The 22435-nt window shown below is 51.1% G+C and overlaps 2 protein-coding genes and 2 long non-coding RNA genes across 10 annotated transcripts; 1 reads left to right on the top strand and 3 right to left on the bottom strand.

The window, feature by feature from the left end:
- Positions 1 to 5601: 5601 nt before the first annotated feature.
- Hexim1 (HEXIM P-TEFb complex subunit 1) lies at positions 5602 to 8776 on the bottom strand. 2 transcript variants are annotated; one of them, XM_048367217.1, is made up of 2 exons: positions 7970 to 8776; positions 5602 to 7077 (listed from the first exon to the last, which is right to left on the bottom strand). In XM_048367217.1, the coding sequence occupies exon 2, from the start codon at positions 7041 to 7043 to the stop codon at positions 5973 to 5975; it is 1071 nt and encodes a 356-aa protein (XP_048223174.1). In that variant the 5' UTR covers positions 7044 to 7077; positions 7970 to 8776; the 3' UTR covers positions 5602 to 5972. The 2 variants fall into 2 exon arrangements, with proteins under 2 accessions (XP_048223174.1, XP_048223173.1); XM_048367216.1 differs by lacking the exon at positions 7970 to 8776 and adding an exon at positions 7698 to 7921.
- Positions 8777 to 8862: 86 nt separating this feature from the next.
- LOC125366493 lies at positions 8863 to 13370 on the top strand. The gene is made up of 3 exons (XR_007213848.1): positions 8863 to 9272; positions 9931 to 9999; positions 13233 to 13370. It is a non-coding gene; the product is annotated as an uncharacterized LOC125366493 (long non-coding RNA).
- Positions 12667 to 20457, bottom strand: Acbd4 (acyl-CoA binding domain containing 4). Of its 6 annotated transcripts, XM_048367224.1 has the most exons (11): positions 20374 to 20457; positions 20017 to 20137; positions 19853 to 19937; positions 19453 to 19573; positions 19143 to 19229; positions 18798 to 18868; positions 18613 to 18703; positions 17455 to 17594; positions 13835 to 13855; positions 13696 to 13797; positions 13306 to 13426 (listed from the first exon to the last, which is right to left on the bottom strand). In XM_048367224.1, exons 1-10 carry the CDS (start codon positions 20453 to 20455, stop codon positions 13744 to 13746), a joined length of 873 nt encoding a protein of 290 aa, XP_048223181.1. In that variant the 5' UTR covers positions 20456 to 20457; the 3' UTR covers positions 13306 to 13426; positions 13696 to 13743. The 6 variants fall into 6 exon arrangements, with proteins under 6 accessions (XP_048223180.1, XP_048223175.1, XP_048223177.1 ...); XM_048367223.1 differs by having other exon boundaries at positions 12667 to 13797; XM_048367218.1 differs by lacking the exons at positions 13696 to 13797; positions 13835 to 13855 and having other exon boundaries at positions 12667 to 13426.
- Positions 20458 to 20606: 149 nt separating this feature from the next.
- On the bottom strand, positions 20607 to 22394 carry LOC125366494. The gene is made up of 3 exons (XR_007213849.1): positions 22227 to 22394; positions 20839 to 20915; positions 20607 to 20712 (listed from the first exon to the last, which is right to left on the bottom strand). It is a non-coding gene; the product is annotated as an uncharacterized LOC125366494 (long non-coding RNA).
- Between the last annotated feature and the right edge of the window lie 41 nt (positions 22395 to 22435).

The following is a 22435-nucleotide window of genomic DNA, read 5'->3' as shown; positions in this document are numbered from 1 at the left end:
TTCCGGCTTCTTCTGGCTTTTTCTGTTTAAATGATACTGAAGAATCGAACTCAAGGCTTCATGCATGCTAGGCAAGCACTCTACCACTAAGCCACACTCCCCACACTCATCCTTATAGTTCTTCCTCAAAAATTTAAGCTGGGCACCAGTTGCTCACCCTGTTCATTCTAGCTACTCAGAAGGCTGAGATCTAAAGATTGTAGTTCAATGCAACAAGCCCAGGTAAGAAAGTCCATGAGATACTCTCACCTCTTCTAAAAACTTGTAAGTGGAGCTGTGACAAATAGTAGAGCAGGAGCCTTCAGTGAATAAGTTGGGGACAGCACCCAGTAGTAGCACCAAAAAAAAAAAAAAAGGCCAGGCACTGGTAGCTCACGTCTGCAATCCACACTGTTCAGGAGGCTGAGATGTAAGAATCATGATTCAAAGCCAGCCTGGCAGAAAAGTCCTAAGATTGTTCTCCAAATAAACACTGGGAAAAAAAAAAAGAAAGTGGAGCCTACATGGTAGAGAGCTAACCTTGAGCAAAGCTCAGGGACAGTACCCAGGCCCTGAGTTTCAAGCCCCAGGACCAGCACAAAAAATAAAAATTGAAACACTCCTAGGTATATGATGCCTCAGTGCACTTGTGTTGGTCGTAATTTGATCTTTGGCATGTTCATTTTATCCTGGTCAAAAAAATAAGTAAAAGACCTGGCCTGGTGATACATTCCCGTAATCCCAGAAATTAGGCTAGGCAGGAACATCTTGAGTTTGAAGCTGCCTAGACTGCATAGCAAGACCTTATATAAAACAAAACAAAAACCAGAAAAGATTAAGGATATCATCACTCAGTGTAATAGTGCTTGCCTAGAACATGCAAGGCCCTGAGTTCTGAGTTCAATCCCCAGTCCTGACACATTTGGTAGGAGTCCAGTTAAATAGTCATAAAAACTGCAAAGGGGGTTGAGAATATGGCCTAGTGGTAGAGTGCCTGCCTTACATACATGAAGCCCTGCGTTCGATTCCCCCGCACCACATATATAGAAAAAGCCGGAAGTGGCGCTGTGGCTTAAGAGCTAGCGTATTAGCCTGAGCAAAAAGAAGCCAGGGACAGTGCTCAGGCCCTGAGTCCAAGCCCCGGGACTGGCCAAAAAAAAAGCAAAGGATTTTAGAGATTATTATTTTGTTTTGTTTTTAACTAAGAATCTATCCAGAGAGGATCCTAGACTTGTGATTCATCCTCCATTGTGAAGAAATCTAGTTAAGCCTTCAGTGAGGTGACTGTACCAGGTACAGAAATTTGTTACATATAAATGAAAGATTCTTAAGGCTGACCCATAAACTTTTGCATTCTTTGACTTTAAAAAGTAGAGGATAAAGCCAATTTATTAATGGTCCTCTGGTTATGTACTTAGCAAAACAGTGAGCTGGAAGTTTAGAACTCCAAGTTCTATTTCTGTGTGTGCTGCTACTTGGTTAGCTTGGCTAGGAGCCAAATCCTGACAATGAGGCCAAACTGGACATTTGTTGAGTCTGTTGTTCATCTGATATTCTGCCAGAACATCAACTTCCTCCTCAGCATGTCCCTTGCAGATGAGTTGATTGGTGTTTGCAGACACATTTTTCAACCATGTAGCGTTGAATTCTTCATATGAAAATGGTATCAATGCTGTCTTTCTTATAAACACATTAAAAGTAACTCCTCTTCAGTAGTTACGTAAACATCTCTCTAAATGATTCTAAGGCAATTGGGAAGCCTGCCTTACTAAAGGATGGCCTTGGTTGTTGGACATTCCAAATTATGTCCGTGGTAGCCTGAAGGCTGCCATGTAGGTTGAATGAAGGTCAACTCTCAGGGTGCTTAGTTGTTACTGTGAAGTCTTAGACATTTTGCATGTGGCTGATGGCTAACTCCTTGGGAGGAGTGACTTTTATAAATGGGATTTAGAGATAGGAGTTAATTGTTTACAGCATTCCTCTTCAGGCTGAAGATGCTTGTTTTGAACTATTTGCTTTTTGTAGTTAATTTCTTCCTCTCTGTGTTTAGGTCCCAATATCCTCTATATAGGGTTTTGTTAAGTACTCTTTTGGTAGTAACTAGAGAGAAAGAACTAACTTATTAGCTAGTCCTTCTAGCCCCAAATTTGGTCTTTCGCCTTTCCTGAAAGTTGTACAAGTATTAGCTACATATACAGAATTGCATGTTGAAACATGTCATTTAGTTTAGAACTGTGTGTGCACATGTGCACGCACATGTGCATTGCTACTGGTGCTTGAACTCAGGGCTTTTGAGCTTTTGCATAGCTTTTTCACTCAAGGCTGGCGCTCTTACCACTTGAGCTTCCCGTAGCCCTCTAGAGGCTAGGCCTTCATACAACATAACCCAATTATGTGGTATGAAGTACGAAGTTTCCACATTTTCCTTCGGGAATATATTTTTTCTCAGTGCAGACCAGGGGCTTTTTAACACTTCATACACACAAAGCCAATTTTGATATTTCTAAAAGAATATGACTCCAGATGAGAATTTACAACTGCCTTCTGAATTTGTTCTCTTGGGAAAAAACATTAAGCCTAGCTTAACTGCTTTTGGTACCATATTGAAAGAAACATCACATTTCCTATGTCAAGACTTACTGACACTTTACTGTAGCAGCTCAACTATTTGAATTTTATTGATGTGTAAAGGAGGACCAGAGTTCAAGCCAGCCTGAGCTACATAGTAAATTTCAGGTGACCCTGAGATACAGAGCAAGGCCCTATCTCAAGGCTAGCAATTCTAACATTTGAGGGACAGCTCCACTTCTGGCTTTTTCTCTGTATGTGGTACTGAAGAATCTAATCTAGGGCTTTGTGCATGCTAGGCAAGCACTCTACCACTAAGCCATATTCCTAGCCGCAAAGTATTGTGAGAGTTACTTAAAACTATTTGAAACCATCCAGCCCCGGCAGGAAAGTCCATGAGACTCATCTCCACGTAACCACCAGAAAACTGGAAGTGGCTCTGTGGTAGAGCACTAGCCTCGAGCCAAGGAGCTCAGGGATAAGAGTCCAGGTCCAGAAGCCAAGCCTCATGACCGACAAAAAAGAAAAAAAAATTATTTGTACCCTGACGCTAGTGGTTCACACATGTAATCCTAGCTACCCAAGAGTCCATGATCTAAGAATCCTGGTTCATAGCCAGCCCAGGCAGGAAAGTCTGTGATACTCTTATCTCCAGTGAACTACCACAAAACCTGGATCCAATGGAGCTGTGACTCAAGTGGTATAGTGCTAGCCTTGAGCAAAAGCAGCTCAGGGACAACACCCAGGCCTTCAAGCCCAGGGCCCACAAAACAAAAAATGAAATATTTGTATATTCAAAAACAAAACAGTATATCTCCTAAAAGAACATTTTTTTCTTCTGATAAATGTATTTATGGGCTTTTCAAGATTCATTTTGGGACTTTCATACTTCTAATAGTTGTCTTCCTTAGGAAGAATATCTAAAATTAGAGGTTATCACTGCTGCATCCTTCAAAAGGAAGTAAGGCTCTATACAGTAAAGCCAGAGGGCACTCAAACTGCTGCCTTTTCACCACCCATTTTTTCTAGGGCTACTGCATGATGTCATGGCAGAAAAAATGAAAAACATGAAGAAAACTATTTCAAAATAAACATTTAATGTAATTTTTAGGCAGAAGAAAAAACTGATCATACAGTATGTCCCCAGTACAAAAAATAAACAGCTTCCTTAGGAAGTGGAGGTGTGATTCAAGAGGTAGAAAACCAGCCTTGAGTAAAAAAGCCAAATGAAAGAGTATGGAGACAAGTCCAGCCCTCCCACCCCCTAAAATAAAAGAGGGTCTCCAGAGTTACCACTTGGTAGAATAGGACCAACACAGTCCAGGATGAAGGCAAATTCCACTCTACTGCCATACATTCTCTTGATTTATTGATTAGTATATGTTTATGCATCACAAGGTGTATTTCACTTCTTGGGTTGTACTGGGTTTGAACTCAGTGCCTTGTGCTTGCTAGTCTGCCACTCTATTTCTTGAGCCATACCACCAGTCCAGCTTCTTGCTGGTTACTTTGGAGATGGAGTCTAACCTTTCAGGTCTAAGCTAGCTTCAAATCTTGATCCTCTAGGTCTCAGCCTCTTGTAAAGTACCTGTACCCTTGCAAGGGCCTTTCATTCTTGAAATTTCTACCTCCACTGTTGGCCATTTAGCTACAAAACAGCATCCCAATCGGGGTTTCCTTTCTCAGCTCAGGGTGTGTATGTGTGTGTACGTGCATGTGTAGGCACCAGTACCTGGGCTTGAACTCAAGGCCTGAGCAGTGTCCCTTGGCCCTTAGCTTATTCCACTCAAGGTTAGCACTTTACCACTTGAGCCACAGCTCCATAAATTGCTCTAGGGAAACACTGATGAAGAGCAGGTGCAGGAGGGCTATCCATAGTGACAAAAGGAATAGTCCTATCTTCCTATTTTGATTTGTGTTCCTCAGGCTCTGAGCATTTTGAAGAGAACTACTTAACCTAAACAGCCATTAGCATAAGTTAGGGGACTAAAAATAATTGACTGTAGAGAATATATAGGGTTCAGCCCCTCAAGACCTCATATAGGTCCTTATCAGAAGCAGTATAATTTTATTTGCAATGAGGGGCATCTTATCTCAATTTGACCATACGGAGAGGTGGTGGACAGCTCCCCCCCCCCCCTTTTTTTTTAAAGAGATTACTTTGTTGGGCAATTAGGACAAGTCCTTGGATTCCCTACAGCTATTTTCCTTTATAAATCCAATATTCTCCATCTTAAACATTGGATATAAAGAATTGCCCTACAAGTTTCTAACTAGTCACTGTTCGCAATAAGAAAGCAAAAAGTTTACCAAGAGATTCATGCAGTAACTCCTAGCTTTTTTATAGGGAGAATGGAGGATTACTGAAAACTAACTTGTAGGAATGAGGCTGTCAGGACAGACACCCTAACAGATTGCCAAATTAGATTTTTGTACTGGTTTTTTTTTTTTTTAATGTTGTGATCTAACTCCGGGCTTTGTCCTCAGCTCATTAGTAGCTTTGGCCAACAAGAAGCAGGATTTAAGCTTCTGATTGTGGCCACTTTCCACTCCCCAAAACACTCATTACTGTTTTATGTTTCCAGAATCAAGAAAGAAAAGCACAGCCAGGCACTGGTGGCTCATGCCTATAATCCTAGCTACTCATAAGGCTGAGACTGTTCGAAGCCAGCTCAGGCAGGAAAGTCCTAACCACCAGAAAACTGAAGTAGAGCTGTGGCTTAACATGGTGGAGCTCTAGCCTTGAGCAAAGAAAGCTCAGGGACAGTGTCCCGGCTCTGAGTTCAAGCCCCACAACTAGCACAAAGAAGAAGAAAACCAATATACTACAAAGCAACCATAGTTAAGTATTGAAGGTAATTAAGTCTTTATATTTTGCTTGAACTATATATTGTAGCATTCTGAAACCCATTCAAGAAAAAACATGGGAAACCACTTTGAGTGGGAAATATTGAGTTTCTTAAAAGACAAATTCAACACTTTTCTGTTATCCTTCGAAAGTTCAGTCACATAAATCATTATTTTGAATTAAGTCTAGAAATCACACTGGAACCATTACATTTACAAATATTAAATTTATTATAACTAGAATTTATTGGTTCTCAGATTTGGCCACCTTATAGCTTGGTTTGAGGGGGATTTCTCTTAACAGAAAAATGCATTATAATTTGGTCAAATTACACATTAAAAAACTTTAAAAAGGAAAACAAGAAAACAACCCTTCAGTTTCACATAATTAAAGAACAGGAGAAAGCACGCAAAGCTACATCATAGCTAAGTTTACCAAACCAACCAAAGCCGGAGGGGATTTTCTCTTCTGATTATGTCATAAAAAGATCCACTGTCTTATATACACATGTATATAATGTTACATTCCAGCACTGTAAAAAGTCCCCCTTTGCCCCCTCCCCCCAGAAGTTTACAGTCTAGTCTCCAAACTTGGAAAGCGGCGCCCGCTCCTGCTGCCGATGGAGTTCGTTCTCCGTCTGCAGCTGGAGGTTCTCGGCGCGCAGCCGGGCCAGCTCCAGCTCCAGCTCCCGCACGCGCGCGTCATCGCCCCCCAGCCGCTTGCTTTCCAGCCGCAGCCGGTTGTTCTCGTCCTCCATGCGCGAGAGGCACTTCTCCAGCTCCAGGTACTCCTTGATGAGCTCCTGCTTGCTCATGTTCTGCAGGCTTTCCGCGTGGTACCGCTCGTACGTCTCCGAGAAGTCCCGCTGCAGAAACTCGCTGCCGTCGCCCCCCATACCGTCGCTGCCCCCGTCCTCCTCGCCCGCCTCCTCCATAAAGTCCTCGTCGCTGGTGTCGTCGGACTTGGCCGCAGCCCGCTTGGGGTAGAGGCCGGTTTTGAGATCCGGCTCCTCTTGGTCGTGATCATCCATGAGGAACTGCGTGGTGTTGTAGGGCGCAACCGGTTGGCCCTTGGCGAACATCTCGGCTCGAATCCTCGAAGCTCGTAGGCTCTGCTTCTCGTCAAACTTTTTCTTTTCCTCCCAGGTCAGCTTGTAGTACGGTTTCCAGTGCCGCTTCTTCTTGGAGGGGCGTCTCCTATGTTTCTTCTTGCCCAGCTGCCTCAGCTGCTGTCCCCACGCCTCCTCGCCCCCAGCGGCGGGAGCCCCCAACTTGATGGTCTCAGGGTCAGGAACCGGCTGGGCGGGCGGCTCGGACGTCGGCTCCCCTCCCGCCGGCGGAGAGGCGCCGCCGGCGGACAGGTCGTCCCCATTCTGGCCTTTCTCACCCGCGTCCAGGCAGCTAGATTCCGGACAGGCCTGGGTCTGCATGGGAGGCGGCTGGGGCTCCAGGCTCCCTTCTCCCTCCAGCCCCGGACAGCCGCCCGACAGGGGGGACGCTCTCGATTGCCACCTACCGTCCTCCTTGGGCACCCGCTCCTCCGCGCCCGGGGGGCGGTCGGGGTTCTGCTCCTCACGGACAACAGCAGCACCTGTACAGTTGCTAGTTTGAGGCTGGTGTTGATATTCTGACAAGAGTGGCTCGGCCATGGCTAGTTAAGTCCTCCTCTTGAAGTTTGAAGTCCTTGTGGAGAAAAGAGGTTTACGTTTTAGAAAAATGTCCAAAAGTCCTCTTTAACCTGTAATTCCTCCAGTGACGACTTAGCGTCTTCCTGTCAGCGAACTCCCAATTGCAACTTGAAATCAAGTCAGCAAAGGGTTAAGCGCCCACTGCGCGGTCAGCGAGCAGGTCCGAGGGGTGCAGCGGCACAAACAGTAATGTGAGCAGGGGGTGGGCTTCGAGCCTCCCCGCCGAGGGCCCCCACGGTCTCGGGAGTCGGGTGGCCAGGAGATGAGGTTTAAGTCCAACGGGTTAAAACTCAACCCCGAAGGGGTTAAAACTACCCGATGACGCTGCCTCCGAGGGGCCGAATCCACAAAGGGTTAAATCCCCTGCCGCAGAGCCCACAAGGGGTTAAAGTCCCAGAGCCACCTCCTCCCACTTCCACGGGTGTCGCTCCAACCCGAGCTCTTAGTTCCCTAGGCCGGGCCAGAGCCTTAGCCGAGGACAGACAAACTCATCTCCCCTTTGGCTCGATGCTCTGCTCAGCTCAGTTCTCCTCCGCCTCCTCCTCTTTTCCTCCCTCCCTCCTCCCCCATCCGACAGCTCCTCTTCCGCCTCCTCCCCCGACTTCCCCTCCCAACCTGCTTTTCCACCTGCCAACTTCCAACTGCTGCCTCCCAGGCCTCTGCACCGCTTTTATATAGAAGCCTGTTCGCCCCGCCCATGCGCACGCGTAATAGGGTTCCCCAGGCGGGGAGCCGGGAAGCGTAGTCCTCGGCTCTCAGGCCCGCCCTCCCCTTGCACCGTGCGACGTAGCCAATCCCTGGGCCCGAAGGGGGCGTCCCCCAGACCGCAGCTTGCCTTCGCTGGTCCCTCGCTAGAGAACCGTGGGTGCCCATTGGCCAAGACTTACTCGTCTCTCCTAGGAAGGAAGACCAATCGCGGAGAAGACGGGGCGGGCTCTGGACCATACCATTCTGAGTCAGGAATATGAGAAGATTCCATGACCGATGGGAGCCCACACAGAGTATCTTTAAGAAAAGGTGTGTTTAAGAGACTGTTAGCGTACTGTGCCTTCGGCGGGAAGGTTCTGGCGGTCACAAACACTTGCTAACAAAACTTTAAAATGGTTTATTCCCAAAAAAGTAGTCCCTAAAGTGTAAAAGGATTAAAAATCACATACAGAGAGGCTGAACATCGCTGCAAACTCCTGATTTACGAGATTTGCAGTAATAGCTTCAAGGCAGGTAGCTCGGCTCCAGAACGGATCTTTGCGGAAGGATATTGTGGATATAATTCTCAAAAAAAAAAAAAAACCGAAGAGCGCAAGAAGAAGTAAACAAATGCCGAGTAAAAAGTGCCGCCTTAAAGGGACAGTGCGACAGTTCGTTTTCCAGCAGCCGCCACAGACTTAGGCCTCTGGGGATGAGAGGGCGGGTTCGAGTCCCGGTGACGTCGACTCCCGCCTACCCGGGGGACCCTCCGCTGGAAGCGGCCCGGATCCCGGCCCCCCGCCAGGGATCGGCTATTTCCTCCCTGTCCCCGAGGCCAGTGCACTGTGATCCACGACAAAACCTCTCCTGGGCCAGATAGGAAGCGCCGGGTGGGGCTGAGGGAGCCGACCCCGGCCTCGGCTTTGGTCAAAGAAAATGGCCTCCCGGGGCCGGTTTGGTCTCGTCACTGCCCTGTCTGGGGGAGTGCATGACCGCCGACGAGTGTCTTTATTGGGGAAGGGTTCAAAATGAATGAGTTTAATCTAGACGGAGCTCTCCCCCAGGAGCCCTCCCTCCTCGGGCGCCTGGGAGCACGCCGGCCGGGCCGGGCCCGAGGCCGCCCCGAGGTGGAGGCCGGGCCCGGGAATGAGGCGCGCGGGGCCTGTTCTCCCGGAGAAGCCTCCTCTGGACTCCACCCGGGCCCCCAGACCCCTCTGAAGACCGAAGACGAGGAGGGCTCGGCGGGATCGCTGCTCCTCCCCGCGACGCCCGTGCAGTAACACATTATTTCTTACTCAAAAGCCATTCCTTCCGTTCCATCCCCGGTGGGCTGCCCGGCGTCCCACGCGCGCAGCCGGTGGGCCTCGCCACGGCCCCCAAGCCCGGCAGAGTAGGAACTATAACCGTCTCCATTTTAGAAATAGGTACTCAGTAAAGACTTAAATCTCTTAAAGAGTTAAAGACTAGGGGAAAACAAGTGACTTGTCCAAGGTCACATGACAAGTAAGTGGTTCTGACTAGAGTGACTCCTGTGCCATTTGTCTTTGTCATAAACACAAAAATGCCTTTTTTATTTCTTTTTTTCTCAACAACTCTGAATTGAGTTCCTTTTTCGATCCAACAGTTTCCTTCTAATGCAAAACCCACGGCAGACGCATTTGGCAGTCATTTGTTAGGAAGGCACAAAGCTGAATCAAACGTCATCCAAAATGGCAAGTGATGAAAACCTGTACAAGGAGCTTGTGAGCCAAGCCATTGGCAGGTTAGGGTTTACCAATAGGCAGTGTGGAGGGAGCCACTTCTTGGTCACCCCTGAATGATAAAGAATTTGTGAGCAAAGTAGCACAACAAAAAGGGGGTATTTTACCTTCCTGTCTTTATTTTTGAGTTTCTATATAACGCAGGCTGGCTTCAAATTTATGTCACTACTACTTCAGCCTTTAAAATACTGTATTATAGGTATGAGCAATCGCTCGAGTAATTTGTATTTGATTTAGGATTTTTGTTTTGTTTTGTTTACCAAGGTTTGGTTGCAGTCTTGTGCTGCTAGGCAGGCACTCTGTCTCTCCAGCCCCAGTATTTGTATTTGAGAAGTCATTATGTTGCCTAGGCTGGCCTCAAACTCTGGTCTTAAGTGATTCTCTTGCCTGGTCTTCCATAGTAGATGGACTACAGACCTGCCAGGCAAAGAGGAGCATTTTATGAAAAGCAGACATCTCTCATGTGAGAAGTCAGTGATTGTCTGAGAACTTCAGAGTGGTCTGCAGGGCAGAGGTGACCCCTAAAGGGAAAAGCAAGCAAGAATGGCCCTGGGGCATATCTAGCAGTTTTGGAAATGACTTGTTAGGAAAATGGAGAATGGACTCGGGACTCATCATCAACAGGGGAGGGCCAACAGGGGAGGACCGTTTATACAGCGGGAGGCACAGATCATCCCTCCGGATTGGAGGTTGTGCGAGAGGGTGAGTTTGGGACCAGGCTTGTATGGGGGTCTGAGCAAGGAGGCAGAGGTTAATGAAAGTGCCACTAGGTCTAGGAAGTTGGGGCTTTTCCATTTGGCCCACAAGGATTGTTTACAGCTGGGCCTAGGTGATATGTCCTGCCTGCTTATCAAAGCAGGTTCCAATATTGAGGTTTTGCCTGGTGTCTGCATATCAAAGCAGGTTCACATATTGAGGTTCTCTGCCTGGTGTCTGTATGGGCCTGAGGCAATGGGGTGGGGGGAGGTCAATCCTTCATATTCCATCTTTGGATACATAGAAAGAATGGGCCTAGAGGGGAGAGGCAAGTCCTTTAGATAGGACCTTTGGATACATAAAAAAGAATGTGTTGAGAGGGGAGCAACATGGATTTAGAACAAAGCAGACTCCCATCAACTGTCACAGTTGGTATTTCTAGGCTTTTTGAAATTTAGGTCTAGCCTGGTGCTGGTGGGTCACGCCTATAATCCAAGCTACTCAGGAGAGGGAGATCTGCGGATTGCAGTTCAAAGCCACCCAGGCAGGAGTTATCTCCAATAAATTACAAAAAAAAAAAAAAAAAAAAAAAAAAAGCTAGATGCAGGGCTGTGCCTCTAGTGGTAGAGCGCTAGCCTTGAATACAGAGAAGCTCTGGACAGCACCTAGGCCTAGAGTTCAGGTCCCAGGGCAGGCTAAAAAGGAAAGGTCTATCCGAATGAGAAACCTCTTCTGTTTCTTTATCCATCAGTTGGGAGGGTCCAGGAGAGCAAGAACCAGAAGAAAAAGGTCTTTGCAGAAAATCTTCTAAACTGCCACTGTATTTTCAGGCTTCAGAGGACTTGGGTCCCCCCACTCCCCCCCCCCCCCCGGCTCCCAGGGGATTCGGAGGGTGCATCTCTGAACCTGGGCTCAGTTGTAGGCTGTCATTTGTAATATTAGGAAAGGGGTGATCAGAATGATAGGTTATGGATTTCTAGAGTTCTCTCAAACAAGAGCCAGGCACCTCCATATTAGATGTGGTTTGCAACCCTTTGCCAGGCATTTTATGTTTCTTCTTTCCTTGTAAAATCCCCAGACCTCATCATGATGTTGGGGAATCTTTCCTATTTTACAAAGAAGGCAACCTTGCCTCAGGGTCTGGGCTTATTCCAGCCAGCAAGAGGAAGAGCAGGCTCCAATCTCCCTGCATCCTGGCAGTTACATTGCTCCCACTGCCCTCCACCATCCATCCCTATTGGGTTTATTCAGCCTCTCTGCTTGTGACCCTGGCTGTGCCCTGTAGAGCTACAGAATGTGTAAGGACTATCCTCTATACTTTGAGAGAATTAAAGGTCAAGAATGGCCTAGGGCCGGGCATCGGTGGCTCACACCTGTAATCCTAGCTACTCAGGAGGCTGAGACCTGAGGATTGTGGTCCAAAGCCAGCCCAGGCAGGAAAGCCCACAAGACCTTTATTAACCACCAGAAAACCAAAGTGGCGCTGGTGGCTGAAGTGGTAGAGCACTAGCCTTGAGCTGAAGAGCTCAAGAACAGCACCCAGGCCCAGAGTTCAAGCCCCATAACTGACAACAAGCAAACAAAAAAACCTGTGGCCTAGGATTCTAGTGAAGGAAATGATGGTCAAGGCTGGGGCAAAGATCAAGGCTAGGGGCTGACAGGAGACCCTTCGGAGTCTAAGTGTCTCCAAATTGGGCCTTCAGGTCTGCTTCTTCCTCACAGCCCAGGGAGCAGCTTTAGGGTATTCAATGCTTCCGTAGCCCTTCTTCACTTGCAGTTTTGGCCAGGGTCCCAGAGCCATGGCTTGCCAGGAATGGCCAATTTGAAGCCAAATACACATTTGTGGCTAAAGCCAGTGAAGTCCAGTGGGACAAGAGGACTGGCAATCACTGGAGGCCAGGGTGGCTAGCCAAAGTCCGGAAGCTAAGCAGCTCATGAGGTCTTCTTCATAGGCCATAACTGCATCAACTGGGACTCTGGAGGATGCACAGCTCTGCCCTTCCAGAAAGTTCTCTGGGAGGGCCAGAGGGCATGGGAGGGCAGCACCAGCTGAGCAGGCAGCAAGTATGTCTGGGATCAGGGCCTGGTGCCCCTACTTTATATCCAGAGATCAGAGCAGGAAGCAGCTGCCCTCCCTTCAGGCTGGGTCCCCAACCAATACCCCCGCCTCCCTCTCCGATGTTATCCCTTCGGCTCCCACCTTGTCGACCTCCAGCCAGGACCAAGACCAGGTAGGAGGCCCACCCTGCACCCTGATTCCCTCCCAAGCCCACCTGAGACCGGCTTCCCCAGAGAGAGGAAGCATTTCTCACAGGGAAACACAAGCGGCCTCTGGGGGTGCCACGTAGCCCTGGGGAGGCCAGCAGGGCAGATTCTTTTGCCCCATGCCCCAACACACCCCACTTCTGCTTCCCTCCCCTCCAAGGGGGGCCCAGAAAGCAGAAGATTAAAATTTTATTTTATTTGGTGAAACATTCATTTGCAAATGAATCTTCAGTGAGGATGACCTGAGCTTGCACGCGCTCTGTGTGTGTGTGTGTGTGTGTGTGTGTCTGTGTGTGTGTGTCTGTGTCTGTGTCTGTCTCTCCCAGGGGCGATACCTCAGCGTTCTCTCCTCCCAGTCCCCAGATCTTTGTTTCCTTCCCTGCTCTGCCCAACTTTCCTGCGACCCTGCAGCCTTCCAGCCAATCCATCTTGCGGCCAGGCTCAAGTCCCAGCGTGCCCTAGAGCTGAGCCTCCTCCGGGAGCAGCTGGGATGGGAGGAGAATTTAAGTGACCCAGAGAGTGGCATGGAAAGGTGAGATGGACAGCACCACCCTGCCTATTACCAACCCAGAAGTGAGAGTCTGTGCACCATGATTGATTGCAGTCTTCCAAGGCAGCCTAGGCCTGGGGGGTGGGAGGGGGAGCTGTGAGCTGCAGGGGGAGGGTGGCGTCTTAGTAGGGGAAGGGGTGCTAAGGCAAAGATGGGAGGGGAGATTTCTAATGCTATTCTCCTAAACCCTAGGAAGGCTCAGGCACAGCAGGACAGAAGCTCCTAGCTTTCTCCATTGCCAGAGAACTGGTCCTCCAGAGTCACCTCTTCTGGGTCCGAAACTGTCGGAAGAGCCACTGGACGACGAAGGGCCACAGAAGCAAGAAGAACAGCGTGGGAGCCGAGAGCCTGAGGGGCCAAGGCCGAGCCCGGACTGGGGGTCTCTGCTGCCAAGAGGGAGGGAGTCAGGGGCCAGCCCAGGAGCAGCCCAGCCCTCCCTAGGAACCTGTTTCTAGAACTCATAAGGGTCATGTCTCCGAAGGGTGGGAAGATGAGTCTCACATGTATAGCACTAGCCGGTGGTATATCATCTGACATCCTGTAGCTCCAGCTCCCTTCATCACAGTCCAACCCCAGGTGCCCAAAGAGGGTGGAGAGAAGGACTGGCTCCTTTGGGCACAGTGCAACCACTCTGTTGTTACAGGACCTGAAGTGCCTGGATTGTAAAGTATGTGCCCCCGATTTCAAAGGAGACCCTAGGTACTCAGATACTGCTTTCTAAGTAGCCTTTTCCTCTAGAAGGAGCCAGGGGTCCCTTAGGGTAATATTTTAGTATTAAATTTTTTCATGTCCTCGAGAAGCAGTTGATTCCAGAGCTGGGCAGGAAAAGCAAGGGAAAATATGGGACTTTTTATACCAGAAAAGCAGAGTCATTTCCAAAAATGAATGAGGTTATAGTCTAAGGCCATAGGACAAAGTTGTGACCATCTGGGCACCGAAAAGAATAATTAGGCCAAGGGTAGCCTGTAAGCCTGGCTACTAAGAAGGTGGAGCTCAGAAGGACAGCAGATCAAGGTGAGACCCAGCCAACAGTGAGACCGACCACTCTCCCATCTCAACCAATGAGCCGGCTGTGGTGGTACACACATGTCCTCCAGGTGGCATGAGTAGAACTGTGGTCTAGGCTGGCATAGGCAAAAACGTGAGACTCTATCCAAAAAATAAAGAGGACGTGGCTCAAGTGGTAGACTGCCTGGAGGAACTAAGTTGAAGACCCTGAGCACAAAAATAAAATCAATCATTACTGGTGATGTTAACACTGAATATAAGTTCAGGAGTTTACATTAATACTCAAGACAACTAGAGATGGGCACCGGTGGCTCATATCTGTCATCTTAGCTACTCAAGAGCTGAGACCTGGAGGATCTGAGTTTAGAGCCAGCCTGGTCAGAAAAAAAAAAAATCTTTGAGACTTCATCTCCAATAAAGCCAGCAAAAGGCCAAACTAGAGGAGGCAGGGTTCAAATGGCAGAGCACCAGACCTGAGCAAGAAAGCCGAGAGCCAAGAGCCCTGAATTCAAAACTTGGTACCTGCACACACACACACACACAAAAGAAAAATAAAACTAAAACCTTGTCATCATTAAGAAAGTTTTCAAGTCAATTCCTTACTTTAAAAATAGATAACGGGGCTGGGGATATAGCCTAGTGGCAAGTGTGCCTGCCTCGGTATACCCGAGGCCCTAGGTTCGATTCCCCAGCACCACATATACAGAAAACGGCCAGAAGCGGCGCTGTGGCTCAAGTGGCAGAGTGCTAGCCTTGAGCGGGAAGAAGCCAGGGACAATGCTTAGGCCCTGAGTCCAAGGCCCAGGACTGGCCAAAAAAAAAAAAAAAAAAAAAAAAATAGATAACGAGGGGGCTGGGGATATGGCCTAGTGGCAAGAGAGCTTGCCTCATATACATGAGGCCCAGGGTTCGATTCCCCAGCACCACATATACAGAAAACGGCCAGAAGGGGCGCTGTGGCTCAAGTGGCAGAGTGCTAGCCTTGAGCAAAAAGAAGCCAGGGACAGTGCTCAGGCCCTGAGTCCAAGCCCCAGGACTGGCAAAAAAAAAAAGATAACGAAGGGTTCAGGTAAAGCATTTGCCTTGTATGTGAGAGGCCCTGGAGGACCGTAAAAAACAACAAAAAAGAAAAATTTAAAAAAAAAACTCATCCTGCCTTTCCATAAGCAACTGTATTTGAAAGTAAGGTAAAAGTTAGCTAATAAATGTTGGAAGAACAACAGAATTAAAAAAAAAATCAATGTTTGTTTGCAACTGCTAAACAAATCGTTATTCAAAGATGATCAATTGTCAAACACTGAGTGTCAGACGAAGTTGATTTGGACCTGGGAACCCACTGGCTCAGAGGATAACTTGACTTTACACAGGCGGGATGCAACAGTCACCCCTACATCCATGCCGGCAGTCCACACAAGGCCCACTAGAGTGGCAGGAATCCAGATATGTACCCTCCCCCACCTCGCAGATGTACAAGCAGAACTCTGCTGGAATCAGGCCCAAAATGTCTAACCAGATCCTAACCTAGTCCTTCATCTCACAGGTAGTTCACAGGAAATACAGAGGTGATCAGACACACAGGTGGAACATTCTAAGAGGACCTCAGCTCAGCTTGGTAGCAAAGGAAAAGACCGGTCTAGATTAAAAACCACTTAACTTAGGTTGGGGAGCTAGCTTAACGGTAAAGCACTTGTCGAGTGTGCTTGAGGCCCTGGGTTCCATCCACAACACTGCAAAAAAAAAAAATGATAGCAATAGTAACAATGACACATAAAGGACGGAGGAGGCAGGTGTGGGGTGCAGTCCCGCACTGGACCGCCAGCAGCTGGAAAAGGCCATCCAGGACAGCTGGGGAAACCTAAACTTGGATTCGATTTTGGTGCTATTAAAGAATGGACTGTGTGGGGTAAAATGGTGTAGGCTTGAGCTAGATAACAACATTCTTATTTGGAGAGATGTACACCTCAGTGTTTCAGGGTGGAGTATTATGAGGATGATAATTACTTGAAAAACCTCAGCACTTCAACTTTGTAGGAGAAAAAAAAACACCACTGAAAAATAAAAGAATGTCCTGGGCTGGGAATGTGGCTTAGCGGTAGAGTGCTTGCTGAACATGCATGGAGCCCTAGGTTCAAGTCCTCAGCACCACATAAACAGGGAAAAAAAAAAGCCAGAAGTAGCGCTGTGGTTCAAGAGGTAGTGCTAGCCTTGAGCAAAAGAAGCTCAGGGACAGTGCCTAAGCCCTGAGTTCAAGCCCCAGGACTGGCAGAAAAGAAAAGAATGTCCTGAGGGGGGAGGGAGGCAGTGTTGAAACCTCTGGCACCGTGGATCTCAGCCACAGTGCTTAGTGGGTTAGGGTTCACCCCTGGGAGCTCCCACAGAGAGCAGCTCAGCCCTCTTCTGCTCCAGCCACCTCAGGCTTCTCAAGTATAGATCACTTCAGAGGCTGGAGATGTGATTCAAGGGGTACAGAGCTACGCACAATGATCTGAATTCAAACCCTAGTACAAAGGAAAGAAGGAAGGGAGGGAGGGAGGGAGGGAGGGGAAAGGAAGGAAGGAAGGAAGGAAGGAAGGAAGGAAGGAAGGAAGGAAGGAAGGAAGGACGGACAGACAGGGAGGAAGGAGATCACCAGAATTGTAAGTACCAGAAGAGGAGGTGGGCCTTACTGAGGTCTATCATTTAAGGTTAATTATCATCATCATCATAATGGACCCCATTCAAGGAGGCCTTGCTGTGTACTGGGCACTATTAGAGCACCTGTGTGCATTGTCTTGGGCCATGACAGCCCAGTGAGCTTCCCCAGGCTGCATGCCTTTAAGAACCTCAGCTTCCCTGTCTGCTGAGGGAGAGAAAAGAAAAGAAAACCTGTCAGAGGGTCACTGCTCAGAACCAATGAGAATATGCAAGTAAATGTTTGGTATACAGCTGGGCCTCTAAAAATGACAACTGTTAATTATTCCATAGGAGCTGGGGTGGAACAAGATGAGAGAGGAAGGGGTAGATCTTGGGGGGGAGGGAGGGGGAAATCGATGCTAAATCAGGGGATGGGAGTTCTGGTTGAGGGGCAACAAGGACCCCAGCCCATTGCAAAGGGTAGACACTTCATGGTCTTTCTACCTCGGGATTGGCCTCCCACTGGACTTCTCAGACAGAGAAGAGCCAGCAGGGAAGGGTCTCCTTTCTTGGCAGGCCTTTCTTACTATTCCAGAAGAAAGAAAGACCTCCCAGCCTGCGGCAAAGGCCATACCATTCTCTGTATAAAGCTATGAACAGGTAGGTAAAGGCATGGGGCAAGGACACACATGGCTGCACCAGGAGCCCAGAGTAATAACCCAGAGGTTTGCCTATAATCTGGCCCCAAGCTTGAGGTGATGGCTATGTGGGGTGGGGTGGGGGGAGATCTCACCTGCTCAGGGGGCTGGGGCTGGCTCTCTAGACTCTGAAGTCTCCCCTGGACGTCCCGCATGCTCTCCTGCAAGGCCCGAACTGTCCCCATCAGCCATTTGTCCAACTCCTGGGGCCCCAGCAGACTGCCCCTCAGCCTCTCTGTGGGGCAGCAGAGACACAAGGAAGGGCACTCAGGAAGCAGTTCAGCTCCTGGCCAGGGGGCACAAGGAGGGCAGCCTAGTATAGTGCTCCATCCTTATCCCTGTGTGATTCACGAAAGGTTCGCCCAGAAGGCTGAGAAATGGGCTTCGGGGTCAGGGATGGGGAACAGGATCCTGAATCCCAGGACTGCCACTGAGTAGCCCAAATCAGTAGCTTTTCTGAGCCTCACTTTGTCACCTGAAATTTAGGGAAGGAGCAGAGCTCCAGTGGCTTCTACCTGTAATCCTAGCTACTCAGGAGGCTAAGAACTGAGGATCGAAGTTCAAAGCCAGCTGGGGCAGGAAAATCTGTGAGACTCATCTCCAATTAACCACCACCAAAAGTAAATAAGTAAATCAAAGCCAGAAGTGGCACTGTGGCTCAAGTGGTAGAGTAGGAGCCTTGAGTGCTCAGGGACAGTGCTCAGGACAAGAGTTCATGCTCTGGGACCAGCGTGCACACATGTGCATGCACACGCACGCGCACACACACACAATTGGGAAAGGATGTCACAGGTCATCTTTCGCATTGGGCTGCTTGGTCAGAGGAATTAAGAAGACCATACTTGGGGCTGGGAATATGGCCTAGTGGCAAGAGCGCTTGCCTTGTATACATGAAGCCCTGGGTTCGATTCCTCAGCACCACATATAGAGAAAAGGCCAGAAGAGGTGCTGTGGCTCAAATGGTAGAGTGCTAGCCTTGAGCAAAAAGCCAGGGACAGCGTTCAGGCCCTGAGTTCAAGACCCAGGACTGGCAAAAAAAAAAAAAAGAGAGAGAGAGAGAAGACCATACTTATGAAAGTGTTCTATTGGGGCCCTTGGGAAAAGAGCTGGGAGCAAGTACTTTGCCCATTTGGTCCAGTGTCTAGCCAGACAGCAGCTACTGTCTAGTGCCTGAGCTGGACTTTCACCTTTGCCTAAGAGGACAGCCAAGGGAAGGCTGGGGTGAAGGGAGAGAAAGGTCAACGGGAGCTCACCATTCTCACTGGGGGATTCACTGGGGGGTTCAGGGCTGGTTCTGCTGTCAGGCTCTCCTCCAGCTGCTCCCCTGTGCTCTGCCCAAACCTGCTGAGATGAGTCACAGATGCCAGGGTGGGGATGGAGCAAGCAAGGCACACCGGGGGAGGGAAGGGAAGGGAAGGGGGGAGCACGAGAGTCTCACCAGCTCAGGCTCCAGCTGTTCCAGGGAGTCGCAGAACACCTCCAAGTCCAGGTCTCTGGGCGGCCGGGACTCTGGGAAGAGGGAAGGGAAGGTTACTGCCAAGAGAGAGCTCCTGGAGAGAGGGGAAGGGTGCACAGCTGGGTGGCAACACCTGGTTAGGAGATGCTAGAGCTCCTGCCAGGGCAGGAGGCCCTGCCACAGGCTCTAGGCCTGCGTGGCCTTGGGCACACAGGAGCGCTCAGCTTCCGTGGGCACGAGGCCTGAAGAGCATCCAGGCTCCTCCCTTCCCCTCCTGGAGATGCCCCCCACCAGCCTGAGTCTGTCCTTTCCTAGTCAAGGGCTAACCTGGATGTGGGAATGCTGGTTCCCTGGAGCGGCAGGGAGGCTCAGGGGCAGCCCCATCATCTCGATTCTGTCCCTGATCTTTCCAACCTGTCAAGACACAGCACTCAAAAGGTGGGGCAGGAAGGCGGGGCAGGAAGGTGGCACGTTCAGTGAAGTAAAAATCTCTCATCTCCATTCATCATGGACAAGGCCTGATAATGTCTCTAAAGGGACATTATAATGCCTTCTGCCTCCAGCACCCCCAATATAGCAGTCCCCCCCCAGTCTAGTTCACTCTGCGCATTCCGAGCTCTCATCCCGTGGGTCTCACCTGTGACTCTTCTCAGGAAGGTTTCCGGGGGCTTTGGCATGTCAGGGATCAATTGGTACAGGGGCTCAAAGCAAGCAAAGGACTCCTCAGCCACCTCACCTAGGGGCACAGTGTCAATCACCTGTATGGGAGGAGTTAATGTGCTTATAGGGTCCAGTCAGATCCTCCCCCCATGCACCCCACCCCCCACGTCTTGGGCTGGGCTTCTGCTCCCCATCACACACCTCCACCTTGCACCCAAGTCAGGACCAGGCAAGCAGAGTGGGAGACAATGGGACGGTGGTAAATCCCAGGGGGGGGGTATCAATGAATAGGAAACATGGAGGTCAGCACTGGAAGTAGGAGGAGCAGGCCACCTGGCTGGAGGCTTGGGGACAGAGAATGGCAGCCCTCTCTCTACCTTCTGTGCCACCAGCTTCATCTCAGAGATGTAGGCAGACATGGCCTCCTCCCTGCTCATCTTGCCCAGGCGGTTCCAGGCATCCCTGGGGGATGGGAGGACAGAGGGCTGTGAGCAGGCTGGCTGACAGCTGAAGTAGTTGGCTCAACAGACAGGGAGCTCACCACTTGTATCGTCCAATGGGGTCCCAGAACCCAGGCCGAGGCACCACGCAAGGCCCCGTGGTCGCTTGCTTGTAGTAGCTGTAGAATCTCAGCATCTCTTCATAGGAGGGGCGATAGGAGCCTGGGCAGAGAGTTGAGAAGTGGGGCACACAGCATGACCCACCCAGCCCCAACAAGGTGGAGCTGAGGGGGGAAACCATCCTTGGAGGGAGGAGTTGCCCAACAGGACAACCCTGGCGGGGACTTGCCAGCAAACACTGCCCTGATCTCAAGGGCCACTTGCTCCTCCAAGTGGAACCTCCCCCCCCACCCCGCCCCAGTCCCTCCGGCATCCTGAACCCCCAAATGCAGTCTCACCATTCTTAGGCAGGTTCTGAATGACGCTGACGGCGGCTTGGAACTGTTTGTGGCAGTCGAGCTCTTCATCCTGGGTACCCATGCTGCGCTGGGCCCCGCAGCCCTACTTCCCAGCGCCCCTCCAAGAACAGGCCCGAGGGCTCCCGGTGGGAAGTCACCCCGTCTGCTTCCCAGAGGTGTAAAAGGAAGCTGAGACGCCCCGGAGTGGTCGGAAGTTGCGGCTGTGGGGGCAGGTGAGTGGGGCCAGGGCATCGAGAATCGCAGTGGTGGGCAGCGGGGCAGCGATAAGGGTCGCAGAGCAGACCGGTCCCCGGCTGAGCCTCCCTCTAGGTGCAACTCCTGGATAGAAGAATGGACCAGCAAAGAGGAGTCAGGGCGGGGCCAACGGCTTCCCAACGTGCCCACCTCCACCCCACCCACCCCCCGCCGCCGTCCCCCCGGCACCCCGGCCGCCCCGACACTCACCCCGCGGGGCCCATCTAACTATTGAGCGGCTTCCAACTGATCTCAGGGTCCGCGGTGGCAGGGAAGGCAAGGCCGAGCTAAAGGGAAATTTTGAGCCAATCAGAGGTACCGTTTCACATTCGGCGTCTATATCCTCACCACTCAGAGTGGCCCTTTCAAGATTATGCAAATAGACTAGTGGTGCCTCGCCCAATCAGGAGGAGCTAATCAGATTTTTTCCCCCATTTCCCCTCCTCCCTACACCCCCCCAACCTGCGACCGTCAGAGGAGGATGGCAGCGCCCTCAGGTGGACATAGTGAGTGTCCGCGGAGTTCTCGCGCCCCCTGGTGGAACTTCACCACAGCCGATACCATCCCCCGCCCCGATGCCCGGCCGGAGGTTCTGGACCCCAACCTCCACCCCCCCCCCGCCCCCCACTCAGCTCTTCGGATCCATGGGCGCGTTGGACCAGGGACCCGGCGTTCCGAAGGCGGGACATGGGAGTGGTTTTGGAAGACAGGAGTGCGGTAGGAGAATGGAGAGGAAAGGTGATTCTTAAGAGGATGGAGCTGAAGGAACCAAAGTCACAGACAAGGCTATTATTCCGCAAGAAACTCCCTGATGTCCGCGGGAGTGGGGACCCAAGCAGGTACGTGGAGTCTGTGGGTGGGGACAGGGTGGATCGGGGCAAGTCGACGACAACTCTAGACCAGGAGGAACAGCTTTCCGCGTGGGAGCCCCAGCCGTGTGCGCCAGGCCCTCCTCCACCCCGACCCGGGCACCCGCCGCCGCCGAGCCACGCAGCCACCGGGGGCACGCGCCCTCCGCGAGCCACCCGCGCCGCGGGGAGGCCTGCCCGCAGGCCGACGTCATCACGGACACCTTACACGGAAGGCGGCGGCCGTCCTGGGACCGTGAAACTGGGGTTCCCAACCCGTCCAAGCTTAGAACCCCAACACTGGTTTCCGGCACTCTCATTCCCCAGGACAACCAGCGAAGAGACTCCCACCACTAAGGGGCGGGAACTCGCCTGGATCAAGGAGGTCAGGCCGGTGACGTCGATCCAGTGACGTCACTGCAGACGCCTCTCTGCCGCCCCCCCGCCCCCCCGCTTATAGTGTTTGTGGGTTCTCCCGGCCCGAAGACGTTTAGTCCAAGACCGGCCCACCCAGACCTGTCTCCTGTTAGCTCTTGATGGTGCCGGGCGGGGGGGGGGGGAGGGTGGAGTGGGGCTCTGAGTCCTCACGGAGAGTCCCAGAAAAAGCAGGGGTGCATGTGGAGGACGGCCCCGCCCCCTCGGGAGTCGCCTGCCCACCCCCACCCCTAGCCCGTGGGGGGGGGGGGGTCTCTGACCACGGATGGGGCCAGGATCGGAAGATCGTTTGGAAAACTGGAGTGCGAACTCAACGATCGGGGCGAACGCGGAGACTCGGGTGGGGTACGCAGGGCTCCCGGGGTGCGGGATGGCCCCCGCCCCGCCCCCCGGTCCCCCGCCTCGCCCCGCCCCCCCGCCCCGCGCCGCCCTCGCCCCGCCCCCCGCCCTCCCTCCTTCCCTCCCTCCTTCCCTCCCTCCTTCCCTCCCTCCTCCTCCCCTCCCGACGTCTCCTCCTCCCGACT

The sequence above is a fragment of the Perognathus longimembris genome, chromosome 17, assembly GCF_023159225.1.
Source record: "Perognathus longimembris pacificus isolate PPM17 chromosome 17, ASM2315922v1, whole genome shotgun sequence".
NCBI lineage: Eukaryota > Metazoa > Chordata > Mammalia > Rodentia > Heteromyidae > Perognathus > Perognathus longimembris.
This window is presented reverse-complemented; position numbering and strand designations above follow the sequence as displayed.